At 38.8% G+C, this 17,810-nt stretch overlaps 2 protein-coding genes across 3 annotated transcripts; both read right to left on the reverse strand.

Moving 5' to 3' along the window:
* Positions 1 to 424: 424 nt before the first annotated feature.
* LOC126758471 (dihydropyrimidine dehydrogenase [NADP(+)]-like) lies at positions 425 to 12,281 on the reverse strand. Of its 2 annotated transcripts, none has more exons than XM_050472740.1 (9): positions 12,106 to 12,281; positions 4,192 to 4,245; positions 4,011 to 4,121; positions 3,303 to 3,947; positions 2,840 to 3,244; positions 1,325 to 2,782; positions 1,035 to 1,265; positions 810 to 967; positions 425 to 747 (listed from the first exon to the last, which is right to left on the reverse strand). In XM_050472740.1, the coding sequence occupies exons 2-9, from the start codon at positions 4,234 to 4,236 to the stop codon at positions 657 to 659; spliced, it is 3,144 nt and encodes a 1,047-aa protein (XP_050328697.1). In that variant the 5' UTR covers positions 4,237 to 4,245; positions 12,106 to 12,281; the 3' UTR covers positions 425 to 656. The 2 variants fall into 2 exon arrangements, with proteins under 2 accessions (XP_050328697.1, XP_050328698.1); XM_050472741.1 differs by lacking the exon at positions 12,106 to 12,281 and adding an exon at positions 11,145 to 11,288.
* On the reverse strand, positions 7,109 to 8,268 carry LOC126758172 (scaffold attachment factor B1-like). Its single transcript, XM_050472282.1, has 2 exons — positions 7,810 to 8,268; positions 7,109 to 7,699 (listed from the first exon to the last, which is right to left on the reverse strand). Exons 1-2 carry the CDS (start codon positions 8,266 to 8,268, stop codon positions 7,109 to 7,111), a joined length of 1,050 nt encoding a protein of 349 aa, XP_050328239.1.
* Positions 12,282 to 17,810: the final 5,529 nt, after the last annotated feature.

Consider the following 17,810-nt stretch of genomic DNA (forward strand, 5'->3'; position numbering starts at 1 on the left):
GCTGGTGAGAACATGACCGTCAATGGGGACCGTTATCGCGCGTTGATAACCGACTATTTGATGCCTGAAATTAAAGCTCGTGATCTCGGCGGCATTTAGTTTCAACAAGAAGGCGCCACTTCCCACACATCGCATCAATCAATGGATTTATTGAGAAAACACTTCGGTGAGGAGATAATTTCACGGTTTTGGACGGTCGATTGGCAACCAAAATCGTGTGATATCACACTGTCTATGCGGACAATCCCGCTTCGAGTCAGGCTCTGGAGCAAAAAATCATGCGTGTCATTCGCCATCAACGGATGGACCATCTGAGACGTAGCCGCGGCCAACATTTGAAAGAGATAATCTTCAAAAAATAAATGCCAAAGCATGTTCTTTCGAATGATAATAAACATTTCCCATGAAATTGAAAGTTTCTGTGTTTTTTCTTTAAAAAAGTAGGCAACCTCGAAATGGATCACCCTTTATTTATTTTTTAGACTGTGCACGATACAACTTTAATAGTTATATTATTATAACAATACATTGTGTATAATTAGTAGCTCGTTAATTGTAACTTATCTAGCGTTTACACTATCAACAATTATGGCAATAAAGTTATGGTTAAAGTGATAGCAACCAAGAGAAAAGCATGGAAATGTTGATGCGGCAAATTACTGCATTGGACTAAGCGCATGCGCAAACACCGGAGTATTTTCACCCCAACCGCGTTTGATGATGTGCGGAATCTTCTTTGGCACCATGCTGTAAGAAAAGAAATCAGTAAATATTTTTCTATTTAAGCATACTTAGACTGATATACTTACGTAATACAGTCGATGATTGGACACACGGAGACACAAAGTGTGCAACCGGTGCAATCGTCAGTGACATGTGGTATATGAGTGTCAGCATCGAATTGTATGGCCTGGTAGCCGGAGTCATTACAAGTCATATAGCACTTGCCACAATTTATGCACATATCCTGAAGAAGGCAAACAAAAATTATGATAATCGGCCTTACACTCTTTTATGCGCATGCGCAAACTTACATCGTCGATCAAAGCCACTTTCTGTTGTGTGTTGTCCAGCTTCTTGTAGGCGCCAATGCGTTCCAAGGCGCCACCGATAACTTCATTTATTCTGTAAGCTGGTTTAGGTGCGTCGTCCGCAGGTGCCACAGCAGTTTCGGACTTGACATTCCATAATGGACCATTTTTGACACGCTCCTCATAAAGCTTTTGCTCGCGTTCTTTCTTGTATGGACCAAAGAAGCCCAAGGTCTAAACACAGAAATGAAGTTAAAGAGTCTGAAGACTAGAAGAGACCACATTTCACTCACCTTATTGTCATCCCCAGTTAAGTGCACTACGGGCTTGCCTTTTTGGTGCTTGGGTGTTGGTGGTGATTGTCCATCCCACAATTGACCGCAGTATGGTGGTGGATTTGCTCTCAAATACAACAAAGCCTTCAAACTGGTTGCATAATCCTCGATAAGTGTAAAGTCTTGATTTTGTACAGCAGAACAAACCTGCACCACCGAGGCGCCGGCCTGTAGAAATTGTAGTGCCACCTCCCCTGAGTCTACACCACCAATACCGAGTATGGGAAAACCAGGCAATTTATTGGCAATGGAGGAAATCGCCTTCAACGCCATTGGGCGTGTCGCATTACCAGACACACCACCATAGGTGGTACGCTTCTCCGTGCCAATTGCTGGCCATGCCGTTGCATCGGCTTTCAGGCTCATCAATCCTTGTACGGTGTTGATGGCTGAAACACCTGCGGCACCACCACGATGCGCGGCAGCCGCAATTTCCACAATATCCGTGATGTTGGGTGTCATTTTAATGAAGACAGGTATTTTTACAGTTTCACTGACCCATCTAGAAATTTTCTCCACCAAATCGGGTACTTGACCGCACGCCAAGCCCATACCGGACTCACCCATTCCATGTGGGCAAGATAAATTCAACTCAAGTGCATCAGAACCACATTCCTCGGCCTTGGTGGCCATTTCTTTCCAGTCCTCTTCGATGGCGGCGCACATTATGCTCGCGATGACCACCTGATCGGGAAAGTCTCTCTTGAGTTCACGTATCGAACGATACCAGTACTCGGCGCGTTTTTCCGATATCAACTCAATATTAAGGAAAGCACCTTGTTGCGGACCATAGTTGTAGCCCGATGTAGTGCCACGCACGATACGTGGCGATACATTGGTGACCAAGTCCTTATCGAGACCGAATGTTTTGGTAACCACAAAGCCCCAACCTTGTTCGAACGCACGCCGACACATCGCCGCGCTGGTGGTGGGTGGTGCTGACGCCAAACCGAATGGATTGGGAAACTTGAGTGTGTGCTTCTCCTTTTTACCAGTTTCCTTGTCGGTGCGCTCGTAGACTAAATCAACGGATAGGTCTACATTATCGATTTCAGTATAGAAAAGTGGCAGTTCTGCAGGCGTATCTAATGGCAGTCCTTGTAGTTGGCAGTGAATACTCCATGCGGCGATTTTTCCATCGTTTACCGATTCCACAGTTGTATTTGCTTGACCACCTAAATCACCACCACAGAAAACTTGTGGCACGCTGGTTTGCATAGTCTTGGGATTCACTTTGGGCAGGTTCCAGTGATCCAACTCTACTGGTTTGAGGGCGTCAATAATTTCTGGGTCATTCAAACCGGAACCAAATGCTGATATAATAAAGTCGGCCTTCAGTGTTGTAGGTTGCTCTTTGTCCACAATAAGTTTGCCGTTATCATCGATTTCAGAGCGATAGAACTCCATAGCACGAATCTGCAAAAAGGAATAACATTTAGTAGGTGCTTTTTCCAAAAATTTCCGGTCTACTACCTTATTGTCCTTCACCACCACTTTGCTGGGAGCCAAGAATGGTAGAAATTCGCACCATTCTTCACGCGCCAACTCTACCTCTTCGGGCACGGCACGCATACCAGTGGTGCCACGACGGAAGATGACAAAGACACGCTTAGCACCGCAGCGCCAAGCGGAAGTGGCGCAATCGAAAGCGGTATCACCAGCGCCCAAAACGATAACATTACCCGATAGCTGAGGTAAGGCTTGACTAGCTTTGCAAGCACATAAGCCAGGTTTCGAACCCGCTGATACACTTGGCAAGAAGTTCTTCGACGTATAGAAGCCCATAGACTCGTCTAAGCCACCAAACACTGGATCCACATTTGGTTCAGGTAATCCTATGCCAAGGAACAGCGCATCGTGTCCTGCCGAAAGCAAGCCCTGAAAACCAGATTTTTATACGCTATAAAGAATTTAACGAGCTTCTATCTAAACTTACAGTGACTGTCAAGTCGTTGGTGGACAGACTGCGATTCAACTCAAACTTTACACCCAAATCCTTAACCAAACGTATTTCAAAATTCACCACATCGACGGGCAAGCGATATTGTGGAATCTCCGATGAACTTAAACCACCTAAATAGGCGCGCTTCTCATAAATCGTAATGTCCTTATAACCCAAGCGCGCCAAGAATGTGGCACATGAAAGTGAAGCGGGACCACCGCCCAACAAAGCGATTTTCTTATTGGGTTGCGGCAGTGGCTTCACATTTGGTGGCACTATTTGGCGCACACCCATCTCCTTGAATATTTCGGTCGCAAACTGCTGTAAGCCACCAATATTGATGGGTCCCTCCTCCGATGCCTGCAAATTGCAACCACCAACGCATAGGTCGCTGGTTGGGCACACCATGCCACAAGTCAAACCGAGTGGATTGTCCGAGAAAATCGCCTTGGCAGCGCCATAGTAATTCTTGTTGGCAATACTGGTGATGAAGCTCTTGATATCCAGTTGGGTGGGGCATGATTTCTGACAAGGCGCATCGGCGCACTTCAAACAACGCGCTGCCTCTTTCAAAGCGCCTCTCTCGGAGAGTGTAGTGTGCTTAACGTCTTCGAAGTTATTGAGTAGCTTCGAGCAGCCCTGTTATTGAATTGTAACGGTATTTTAGTATGGGAAATGGGTTGTATTCAAAATTAAACTCACGGTTGGATTGCGGTCAGTGTTGCGCTTCCAATGCCTCTTGTTGATCTTCGTTTCGGCTGTTGGCACGGCGGAGCACATCGACTTGACACGAGGATTCAAGGCCATCAGGCTCTAAAGTGTATGCGAATAGTAAAAAAAATATATTTGTATTAAAAAAAAAACAAATTTGAATAGTACTCACCTCGATATCGGGTATCTCTTTGCTGAGTAAAGCCGGTGGTGCCATGATTTAAAACTGTCGAAAAAAACAACAAAATAATTTTATTCATAATTTAGTCGAATATTAATAATGATAGATATACAGTAATAAATGGCGACTTGGCGTTGTATAAATTACGCAAGTAGGGCTGATAAAGCCAATATATGACCAAACCAATTGTCGACCTCACCAACGCGTGATGTCCCCTGCTTGTTAGCGCTAGAGTTTAAAAAACAAGGCAATTACATGACAACAGGTCTGGAGGCTGGATAACCTATCAATTTCGACCTTATCTACGAAACCACAAGAGTCCCGAAGCCATAGCAAACGATATATGTACATTCATGTTAAACATACATTTTTTTACATCCATGTCTTCTCATATAATTCAATCATTATTCAAAGAGGGTCGAGATCGTGTTGACGATGAAACACGTCCAGGATAGCCATCAACAACAATTGATGATCAAACTTGTGCTTGGTGCTTGAAAATCGACGATTAACAGTCAGAGAGCTTACTGGCTCCTTGGAATATCGGAAAGATCAGTGAAAACCTCTTTCAAAGAACACTGGATAAAAGACCGGATGTTGTAAAAAGAAGAGGAAACTGTTTTGAGTAAATTGAAGACATTAAACGTAAATCGGATTGGAAAAAAACTTTGGCACAAGTGTATTGGGGACAAGGGGGATTACTTTGATTGGGACGACAAAGATTTTTAAGAATAAATTAAGAATTTTAAACCTATAAACAAAGTCTTACTATTTTTTGCCCACAGTAGTATATACAAGCCCTCAGACCTATTCATGTACATGCGTGCGCCAAATTTATTTACATTCAAATTTGTACATATTTATTTAGCTTTTTTATAGAGGTACTATATTCGCCGCAATATGACCAATTAAAATCTAACATATAGATAACTTATCATTTCTAAAGTACATCCGCTGATTTGGACAGGGCGTTAATTTTGTGCTTCGGGCTTTATTGCCAAATTTTTAACTAAGTTCTTTGCAGAGAGATAATGGAAAAGGCAAAAGTAAGATTTCCGATAACAAAATTCACATTGCATTGAGATTACAATATCGGTGACTACTTGAACTATTTCAAAGTCGTAAAAGTTGTTTGGCTGATAAACTTTATCAAAATAAATTATGTTGCCATATATTATATATTAACAAGTAAGGAAGGGCTAAGTTCGGGTGTCACCGAACATTTTATACTCTCGCATGATAAAGTGATAATCAAGATTGCATTATCCTTCATTTACATATTTTTCAAATACCGTATTTGTGTAAAGTTTTATTCCGCTATCATCATTGGTTTCTAATGTATATATTATATAGAGAAGGCATGAGATGGAATTCAAAATAGCGTTATATTGGAAGAAGGCGTGGTTGTGAACCGATTTCACCCATATTTCGTACATGTCATCAGGGTGTTAAGAAAATATTAAATACCGAATTTCATTGAAATCGGTGGAGTAGTTCCTGAGATATGGTTTTTGGTCCATAAGTGGGCGAGGCCACGCCCATTTTCAATTTTTAAAAAAAAGCCTGGGTGCAGCTTCCTTCTGCTATTTCTTCCGTAAAATTTAGTGTTTCTGACGTTTTTTGTTAGTCGGTTAACGCACTTTTAGTGATTTTCAACATAACCTTTGTATGGGAGGTGGGCGTGGTTATTATCCGATTTATTCCATTTTTAAACTGTATATAGAAATGCCTGAAGGAAACGACTTTATAGAGTTTGGTTGACATAGCTATAGTAGTTTCCGTGATATGTACAAAAAACTTAGTAGCGGGCGGGGCCACGCCCACTTTTCCAAAAAAATTACGTCCAAATATGCCACTCCCTAATGCGATTCTTTGTGCCAAATTTCACTTTAATATCTTTATTTATGGCTTAGTTATGACACTTTATAGGTTTTCGGTTTTCGCCATTTTGTGGGCGTGGCAGTGGGCCGATTTTGCCCATCTTCGAACTTAACCTTCTTATGGAGCCAAGAAATACGTGTAGCAAGTTTCATCATGATATCTCAATTTTTACTCAAGTTACAGCATGCACGGACGGACGGACGGACAGACAGACATCCGGATTTCAACTCTACTCGTCACCCTGATCACTTTGGTATATATAACCCTATATCTGACTCTTTTAGTTTTAGGACTTACAAACAACCGTTATGTGAACAAAACTATAATACTCTCCTTAGCAACTTTGTTGCGAGAGTATAAAAACAATAGAACAAATGCAAATGCGATTAAAGCGATTTAAACGGAACTAGAAGGCACATAGATTCTCAATATTTTTCTTTCTGAAGATATTAATTGTACTAGAAGTTAGTTAGCTGGTATATTTTTGAACGAAATCTCACATTTCACATCTTGCAAGCCATTCAAGCTCATACAAAATTCGTGGCTGCTTGTACAAAGTAAACACAGTCGGCTGACCAGTTGTAAATTAGTTTAGGACTAGAAATTGACTGCTGGGTTTAGGATGAAGCTTAAAGATAATGCAAATTAATACTGTTGGGATTAAAAACTATAAAAATACAAATATGTATTTAAGGCCAGATTGCGCTGAACTTTATTTACGCAATAAAAATGTAATTAGGACAGTAATAAATTAGTGTACGCAATTAGTTTCCACAATTAGATTAAAATGCCATGAAAATATACAATGGCAAATAAATACATATGTAGTTGAAGAAAGATGTTCACTTCGGATTTCAATCCTTGATAAATTATTATCCATTAAAATAAATCGACTTTGATTTTTGTTTGAATTATAAAATCAAACTGTTTGATTTGTAAGATCAAACGTTAAAAACTTAAATAACATTCTTTAGATCGTTAGCACTGGTGGAGGGAAAATAAAGACTTTATTCAAGTGAGAAATTTTTCATTCTTTTTTTGTTGTATCCTCACGCGTTTTGGCGACACTTGTTGAGCTGCCGATTTCGTTTTTAGTGTGCTCTACTGATATTATTCGTCCATGGAGTTCGGTATGATGCAAATGCTCAATGCAACGACTGGCATCCGACGTTGATGACATTGTTACGTAGCCATAACAACGTGTACCCGGAGTTCGGGTGTTGGTGACCACCTTGGCTCCGATAACTTTTCCATATTTAGAAAATATAGTTTTCAGATCACTGGCTCTCGTTAATGAAGATAACCCGGATACCCAAAGATTACGTGAAAGTGTTGTCTGCTTTCCTGTGGACGACGATTTTGTAGATGTATTTACTGAAGACTTTTCTTTGTCATCCTTCTGCGAAGTCTTGTTTGAAGATGATTTTTGTTCACTAATGTCTTTATCCTTTTTGTCGCCGGACTTCTCATCTTTTCTCTTTGATTTATCGTCATCAGACTTGCTGCATTTGCGTTCGTCCTTACTGCTGCTGGATCCACCCCCCTTGGATGTTCTTGTGTCCTTCAAAGCTGCAACCGTTTTTGTACTTTTTTCCAACTGTTGAGCTGCTGCTTTAAACTTAAAAAGCTCACGTTTTGATTCCCATTGCAACCCCAATGTCTTCACTGAATCTGTTTCTTCGTTTGAACTATTTCATTATCTTCCTTCTGTGTTGTTTCGTTTGCTACTTTCGGCAATGTTTGTTGTTGAAATGTCGGTTGTTCGTTATCGGCATGTCTCCCAAGCGACATGTTTCCATCATTAATATTGGACACAAATGTGGTAGCGGTGCTGAAGGTACGTCCTCCACTTTTGTCAGTGAAACTCTGACCGGGAATGAATCCAGTTTTGGTCGTAGACGTTTTATCAAACAAACTTGGATGTGTCTCTCCGAAAGCAGGCTTAACATCAACTTTCTTTGGTAGTTGCTGTTTATGCTTTTCATATCTTATGAAAATTTTTGCTCTTTTTAACATATACACTATGTCAAATACTTGATCTTCTAACTCTTCCACTTCCGCTTTATAATCTGTTAAGTACGATATTCCGCATAGTTCTTCATAATCCTTTTGTAATAACTTCCACATATTCGTAATGTGGTTTTCACAAGTCTCTAGCACATTTTCATTGGCGCTAAATGAATTCATTTTCGCGTTTTCGATGTAATATCGAACTCTGTGTGCTCTATTTTGCATCCTCTGCACTAGGGAGTCAACCTTTTAGTCTTTTACTTTAGATATTATTTTTATCTTGAACTGCTTGGGTCCGTTATCGTACCTGCGTGTTAATAACTCCCGCACAGTATTGTAATTTGCACCTGATCCCATTATCAGGTGACTAACCATTATTCTGGCATCTCCTTGTAAACACGAATTCAAATAGCTCAGCTTTTTAGAGTCGCTAATGTCTCTTTTATGGACATACTTCTCGAAGAGCTCTTTAAATGATTGCCATTCTCTGAATTCGCCAGAGAATTTTTGTGTTTCTAACTTTAGCTGCTTCCATTTTTCTTCTCTTTCTTTTAAATTGATTCCACTTCGTTTTTTCAATATTCGCAAAATGTATTTGACTTCAAAAGAAAGATCTCCAATTTCGAAATCAATATACGTCCTGTTGTATATATACTTATGTCATTTCGTCAATATTTTTCTCCACGAGATTCCATAAATTTTGTATACGATTTTCATATCTTTCAAGTGCAGCTTCGTCGGCAATATATATATATGTAATAGTTTGTCAAAAAAGTCTTGCGGTATTTTCGCTAGTTGGCGCTGAAAGCGCGTAGTTCTAGTTTTATTCGTCGCATCGGGCCATGCTCTACCTTTTTGGAAAGCTCATTTCACGCGCTAACACGTGTTTGATTGATTGTCGTTTCTTTTAAGTCGTTCGTGAGTTATAGCGTCGCAAACATGGAGCAAAATAAAGAGAAAATACGGCATATTTTACAGTACTACTACTATAAAGGCAAAAATGCATCTCAAGCCGCCAATAAAATTTGTGCAGTTTATGGACCCGATACAGTTTCCATTTCTACCGCACAACGATGGTTTCAACGTTTTCGTTCTGGTGTAGAGGTGGTCGAAAATGCGCCACGCTCCGGAAGGCCTGTCGTCGAAAATTGCGATAAAATCGCTGAATTGGTCAAAAGAGACCGGCATAGTAGCAGCTGTAGCATCGGTCAAGAGCTGGGCATGAGTCATCAAAAATTTATTTCAATTTCAATAAAAAAATCAATAAAAACACCGCAAGACTTTTTTGACAACCCATTATATTTGATTTTGCCTCTTCAATAATAAATCCAATTTTTTCTGATCTTTTTTCAATTGTTTGCAATAAAAGATCTATTCCGTTTTCGATGAGGCTATATGCTCTTGCCACTGTATCCATCACTTTGGTTGTGGGTTCCATTTTGAGCTGCTCAGCTCGTTTCCTATCATCTTCGGCTCTCCTTTGTGACATGTCCGCAGTGTTCGACATTTCAACTATTTTTTTAATGAACTGTTTTTATTCTTTAAAAAAAATCGTTGGAGGTCATTGTTTTGGTCGCCTGGTTGACCTTGCTGTGCCTCGATTCACAGCCGCTGAATATTTTTTTAAATAACAGTTTATACACAGCGTTTAGTTTCGAACTAAAACGGCTTATGTGATCATATAAATATGCGGGAATATGGACCCGTCTTACAATTTCTTTATTAATTTACCTGTATAAATAACAGAGCTTTTATATTGCCTACATATATACATATGTACATATATAATAGGACTTTTACATATATTGCCTGTATTTTAATCATACAGGTCTTACAATTTTGGCTCGAGCTACTATCCGGCCCGAAGGACCAAATGTTTGAATTATGAAATCAAATTGTTTGATTTGTAAAATCAAACGTTAAAAACTTAAATAACAATTTTAATGATTAAACCAAAATGTAATTTTAAGGAATTTCGAATTTGAATACAATTGTTAATTTATTAAAGAGTGTAAACTTTAGAACTATTTGTGTAAAATAGACTTCGTCGGGGCTGTAGTACTAGACTCCAGCATAGGAAAATTCATTAAGCTACCAAGATGTCTAAGAATCGTAAAGCCACCAACCAGATCGATCATGTTGTGATAGACGTAAGGCACGTCTCCAGTGTTTTAGGCGAGCGTACGCTCCGAGTCCCTAACATTGACTCGGACAAAATTCTACAAGTCGCTCATCATTCCCGTCCAGCTATATGGTGCAGAGGCATGGACGATGACGACATCTCATGAGTCGGCATTACGAGTTTCGAAATTACGGTTCTGCGGAGCATTTATGGTCCTTTGCGCATTGGAACAATGAGCTGTATGAGATATACGATCACATTTACATAGTTCAGCGAATTAAGAGGCAGCGGCTACGCTGGCAAGGTCATGTCGTCCAACAGAATGAAAACACTCCAGCTGTGAGAGTATTCGACGCAGTGCCCGCTGGGGGAAGTGGATGAAGAGGAGAACCTTCTCTCCGTTGGAAATAACAGGTGGAGAAGGTCGTGGCTACACTTAGAATATCCATACTACGACTGTAGTCGTTCTACCTTTCCACTATATGACGCCAACTGGAGACTCCAAGTGTGAAGTTCCAATTGGGTGATCCCGAAATTGTTTGACAAAAATGGCTGTGCAGAGTTATATATCGAACATATTGTATGACAATAGTGTTTAAAAAGAACGTATACTGTATGAATTTCAGTTACGCCTAATAATACTATAATTTAAATTTCGCGCCAAAATGTAGGCAACAGTGCTTGTAAGGAATATTACAAATATACATGTTTTATGTCCCTCACTTTTTAAGGTATCGATCGGAAATTTTGCACATATCGCTTACTGCTCAAAAAGCTGCTCATTTCACTTCAGAACCGCCGATATCGGACCACCACTACACCATGTAGCTAACTTACAAATTGAACGGTTGGTATTTAATGCTTGTATAGAAAACCTTTTCAAATTGTTTAAATGGAACCTCTATAGCATTTAGCGGCCATGGAAACTTACCGATCAAAATCAACCAAATCGAAAAACTTTCTTGTATGGAAACTTTTTTTACTTGTGATTTGTGTTATAGCTTCGGCGCAAGTAACGTTTTTTTATGCTTTTCTTTTTTTCCTCAACTTGATAGCTTTTACTTAAGACCTCAATTAATACTCTTCTTTAGGTTTCAATGAAATTCAAAGTATTTCAATATGTTCACTGGGTTTAAAAATAAGAAATCCGGTCTAATACTTCATGTTCATGAATTGCAAATTGCAACAAAATCAAAATACCCGTTATCTCGCTTTGTTGGCAGCGGTCAAAGTTTCAACAATTATTATCTTTTATATTCACAAACATCTGATGTACATATGTATGTATAGTATATTATCTATTACTATTATTATTATTTAATTGTTTTTGTTTTCACTTTCAGAACAATGACTTTCCAGTACCTACAAATACATACATACACATATATGTATGTATATATGTACATATAGCTAATAGAAAATTAAAAAAAAATAAAATAAAATTGTTTATCAAGTTAATTAAATTAATAACAATTTAAAGTGCGTCACATAAATTTTTTTTCATTTTTATTTAACACAAATTAAGCTTCATTGATTATTTACTGGAGCCGCACTGCATACACGCAGCGTAAATAAACATATAGTATATGCTATGTATGTACATATGTATTTATGTACGACACACGAATTTATGAGCGTTTGTAAGAAACTAGAACAAATATTTGCCACGCGCGGCAACGCCACCCAGCTGATACTTATCTAGCAGCTTGAGTACTAATGTATAAAATATATACGAGTATACATACATATGTACATATATTATACATTCTATGCATGTACACGGGTATGTAAGTCGCTTATTATATAATTCTTTGCTGGAGATTTTGCTGCCCGCTGATATATTTAAATGTATATACATATGTACTATATTTTCATATATACGCACAACGTACCAACAACAACAAATAACACAACGAAGTATCCACAAAAATAAATTTCAAGTTCAAAAAATGTAATTTCTGTATTTAATGTTTTTTCTTCCAAACACTACGAATGCTGTGCGATCAAAGCGATTTAAACACGAAAATAGAACTTATCACTGCAAGCGTCTAAATTCAACTGATCGTTGAGAACGCTGGCGGCTACTTTAAGCAGCCAAATAGCTAGTTGTTATCAGCACAAATTGCTTAATCAAAATATACAAGTACATACTTACATACATACACATAAATGTTGATAAATAAAAACAAATTAATGCAATAAAACGGTCGGCAGTCAGCTGAGCGGTTTGGTGTTGCCACATCCATTTGACTTTTTTGTAAACCAAGTATTTTTGAAAATGAAGTGTATGCGACAATCGAAGTCTAAAGCATAGCTTACAAAGGGAAATGTATGTTTGCAATACAAATCATTTGCAATATAAATCGCCATTATACAGTGGCATTCTTTGTATAGTGTATTAAAAATAAAGGGTGATAAATTTAGAGGTTGCCTACTTGTTAAAGAAAAAACACAGAAAGTTCAATTTCAATGGGGAATGCTCGAAATTTTTTTGAAGATATCTCTTTCAAATGTTGGTCCATCCATTGAGTCCAATTCTCCATGACTCGTTCGAATATTTCGACTGGTATTTGGTGAATCACACGCGTGACGTTTTGCTCCAAGACCTGAATCGAAGCGGGCCTGTCCGCATAGACTTTAGACTTTACATATTCCCACAGGAAAAAGTGTAACGGTGTTATATCATACGATCTTGGTAGCCAATTGACCGGTCCAAAACATGAAATTAGCTGCTCACCGAACAGTTCTCTCAATAAATCCATTAACTGATGCGATGTGTAGGAAGTTGCGCCGTCTTGTTGAAACCAAATGTCGTCGAGATCACGAGCTTCAATTTCAATCATCAAATAGTCGGTTATCATGGCGCTATAATGGTCGTCATAGACGGTTACATTCTCACCGATATAATTTTTGAAGAAATATGGACGTTGATTCCATTAGCTCACCATCCACACCAAACTGTTGTTTTGATGGATGAAATGGCAGCTCTTGAATCTCTTCAGATTGCTCTTCATCCCAAATGAGTCAATTTTGCTTGCTTATATTCCCATTGAGCCAAAAATGGGCCTCCAGTTCGAGTTGCTGCGAATGACGCCGAATCGGCTCTCCAAGATCTTTGTGTACACTATCGGCTTTGGCCAAGCTGGACGTAGTCTATTCGGTTGCATATTATCCAATAATGCTAATATTGAACAGCCGTGGTTTAGTGTTTAAAAACAAACTACAAGAACTATCAATGAAAAGGCGATTACGCAAGATCAATTAAGACTTTGACTGCATGTTTTTCATTATCTTTTAGTTTCATGGTGGGTCTTGATAAAGTGTGTACTTATTCATGCACATGCACATACATACATATGTATATACTACATATATTTCTGTATATATTGTGTTATGTATTAACGGCAGTCTGCTTATTTATTGTAGCGGCGCTTATCAATGGTTAACAACGAAGATATTACAGAGTCATTAAATAAAGTCGTGTCAATAAAGACTTAATGCACTATAAAGACATATAATATTTGCATAAGACTTCAACAAAGTGCCTAGTGCTTTATAATTACATGCGCATTTCTGAGGACTGCACATCCTAATCCATTGAAGCTTTGGAGCTTTTCGTACCAGGCTGACCTAAGAATGCAGCTGATGACTACAGCTTTATTAATAATGCCTAGTAAATTAAATAAAGGAAAGCAAATCAAATATATTTTATAAATTTAAAAGTTTTATCAATAACTTTGGTAAGAACATTTGGAAAAAATCGTTTTTATTTTTTTATAAAACCATTCTTGAACACCACTGATTTTTATATCGACACCAAATTAAACATTTTAAAATTTTATTTGTTTGGAGTCACTCTGTATGTTAACGGATATTTGTTCACTGCTGTAGATGTCGCCCTGTCTTTTTTTAGCGAAGACAACCACCTCTGAGCTTCTAATCGAATCAAGAAGAGCAAGTCAAATTTGCTTGATAATAATTGAATCAGCATAAATTTGTTAATTTTATTATTGATATCCGATCATTTACAGAATACTATATCTCCTTGCATACCAAGATTTTCTCATATATAGTACCTTTTATTGGTTACCAATATTTGTACTCTTGCAACCAGTTGCTAAAGAGTTATATAGTTTTGTTCACCTAACGGTTGTACGTATCACCTAAAACTAATCTATATAGATATAGGGTTATGTATATATAAATGATCATGATAACGAGAAAAGTTGGAATCCGGTTGACTGTCTGTCTTTCCGTCCGTCCGTCCGTGCAAGCTGTAACTTGAGTAATCGGCCACTGCCACGACCACAAATCACCATTAACCGAAAACCTATAAAGTGCCATAATTAAGATAAAAAACTGTAATTTGGCACAGAGGATCACAGTAGCAAGGGGCACCTGTGGATAAAAAATTTTAAAAAAGTGGGCGGGGCCCGCCCTCTAATATGTTTAATGTGCATATCTCTTAAACCACTAAAGCTACAACAACTAAATTTGCTTAGCTAGAATATTATAAGAAATCCTATCGACAGTGTGAAAATGGATGAAATCGGAGGATAACCCTCTCACTTCAAATATAATGATACTGTTGAAAACTACTGAAAGCGAAATATATCAATAAACAATTATACCAGAAACATAAAATTTTACCTCCGAGATGGTATGAGGGCGCTTTTTGACAGTCGGTGTGAAAATTTGACAATGGGCGTGGCACTGCTCACTTCCAGGTGACTTTATGCTGGATATATCAGCCAATATTTGCGTTGTCTCAATGAAATTTGGAGTGTGTGTTTTAATCATGTCAGTGTGTCTTTGTGCCAAAAATGGATAAATTTGAGCGAAAAATTGACCTAGCCCCCTTATAACTATTACCAGGATTTTCGAAAATCCGGCTGACTTTGCTCAAAATGATTGGTGATTCTATCTGAGGTACTTTAATGAAACCCAGGGAACTCTTTTTGGTATGTGGCATGATAATATTCAGTTAACAAATAAAATAGAGCTCTATATAAAGAGTGGCGCAAAAGTAATCCTCCTATCAGAAGATGCTATACATTTTGCAATTGACCTCTAATGTTAGTTCTGTTTACACATGCCAAATACACGTAAATAAACAATGGTATGCTACACTGCTCCAGAACGCGGGTTATTGGTGACTATTTATTTGACCAATAATCGGTCGGTGACTTTGGCACAACGTGAGATTTCATCGCAGATTTCCGACGCCTACTGGTGACACACTGCGACGTTCAGCCGCTCGCCTAGAAGAGACTGGCGCATCACGAAATGCTGCCAGGCGTGGCAGACCCCGGAGTAGCCGTTCTGCAGAGAATATTGCTGCTGTTGCCGAGGATGTCATGGAAACGCCGTCGACATCGATCAGACGACGTGCCACGCAAATGAGTATAAGTCGACGATGTTTACAGCGAATTTTGTTACAAGATTTGAAGATGTTTCCGTACAAAGTCCAGACGGTGCATCAGCTGTTAGCTGCTGACCGCCAATCGCGTCTAACATACGCTCAAGCCATCCTTAATCAGCACCAAGAGGAAGATGATTTTTCATCAAAAATAATCATGAGTGATGAGGCCCATTTCCAACCTAGCGGGTACGAAAATATGCAAAATTTACGCTTCTGGAGCACTGAAAATCCGCGTGTAACCCACGAAAAGCCATTACACACGCTCAAAGTCATTGTATGGTGTGTTGTTTCTGCTGGAGGAGTCATCGGACCTTTTTTCTTCGAAGACGTCGCGGGCCAAACGGTTACTGTGAGTGGTGAGCGTTACATAGCAATTAATAACGAGTTCTTTTTGCCGCAACTTAATGAATTGGGATTGGAAAACATGTCGTTCCAACAGGACGGTGCAACGGCACACACTGCACGTGCCATAACCGATATGCTGAAGGATGCATTTCCCGGGCGTCTAATCTCCCGTTTTGGCGATTTGCACTGGCCAGCAAGATCGCTTGATTTGACCGCTACAGACTTCTTTTTGTGGGCTTTTTGAAGTCACAGGTTTATGTCAACAAGCCTCAGACTCTTGCAGCTCGTAAAGACAATATCCGTCAAGAATGTGAGGACCTACGCCGGAAGTTCTGGCCAAAGTGATGGAAAATGCCATAAAAAGGGCTCAAATGACAATCAACTGTGGCGGCGGCCATTTACATGATATCATATTGTCGACTTGATGAAAAAAAATTTAAAAGACCAAATAAAAATAGTCCACAAGCAGAATCAAAGTTTTTAATTTTTTTAAAAAATTACAGCCAAAAAACATCGGAAGGTTATTTTTTATATACATACATATGTATATATTAGGTTGTCAAAAAAGTCTTGCGGTATTTTCGCTAGTTGGAGCTGAAAGCGCGTAGTTCTAGTTTTATTCGTCACATCGGGTCATGCTCTACCTTTTTGGAAAGCTCATTTCACGCGCTAAAACGTATTTGATTGATTGTCGTTTCTTTTAAGTCGTTCGTGAGTTATAGCGTCGCAAACATGGAGCAAAATAAAGAGAAAATACGGCATATTTTACAGTACTACTACGATAAAGGCAAAAATGCATCTCAAGCCGCCCATAAAATTTGTGCATTTTATGGACCCGATACAGTTTCCATTTCCACCGCACAAGGATGGTTTCAACGTTTTCGTTCTGGTGTAGGGTCGAAGATGCGCCACGCTCCGGAAGGTCTGTCGTCGAAAATTGCGATAAAATCGCTGAATTGGTCGAAAGAGACCGGCATAGTAGCAGCAGTAGCATCGGTCAAGAGCTGGGCATGAGTCATCAAAAATTCATTTCAATTTCAATAATAAAAAAAATTCAATAAAAATACCACAAGACTTCTTTGACAACCCATTATATAAAATTACTTGGATTTCGATCCTTTGGTTGACATTTTACAACTTACCGTATTTCCCTGACTTTAATTCCTGCAAGCTGCAAGAGTATGAAATGTTCGGTTGCACCCGAGTTATGGCTTTCTTATTTGTTATTAGTTAAACGTATGACAATCTTTTTACTCTTTTCAATTCCAATTGGTTCGAGAATTAAACCGAACAATCTAAAATGATATTAAATTGGATTGAACCTCTATTATGGAGATGCTTTGTACACTGCGAGTGTGTGGAACATTTTTGTTTATGGTACAATTTCGTTGCATTATCGAGTTACCATAGATGAGTTAAATTGTATTTCAAAATCCAACATGGAAAGGCCCCCCTACTATGAATAATTTAAATAGTCACCATTGCTGCTGATCGCTGCCTGTTTCCACTCGATCAGTCGCCTCGAAGAATTAAATGAAGATCGATATGATAAATTCATTATGTCATTGGCTGGATAAATTTGGCAGTAATACTTTTTAGAAGATATAAAATGTGCCCAAAAAATAAGGTGACATTGACAAAATAAGGTGAAAATTCTTTATTTATTCTTCCAAATCAATTTCATCCCCTTCAAAGTAATCCCCTCCCGATGCAATGCACTTATGCCAACGGATTTTCCAATCTTCGAAACACTGGTTGTAGTCACTTTCTGGGATGGCCTTCAGTTCCGTCTTCGCTGCGGCTTGAATCTCCTCTATCGTATAAAAACGG

The sequence above is a fragment of the Bactrocera neohumeralis genome, chromosome 5 (genome assembly GCF_024586455.1).
Source record: "Bactrocera neohumeralis isolate Rockhampton chromosome 5, APGP_CSIRO_Bneo_wtdbg2-racon-allhic-juicebox.fasta_v2, whole genome shotgun sequence".
Classification (NCBI taxonomy): domain Eukaryota; kingdom Metazoa; phylum Arthropoda; class Insecta; order Diptera; family Tephritidae; genus Bactrocera; species Bactrocera neohumeralis.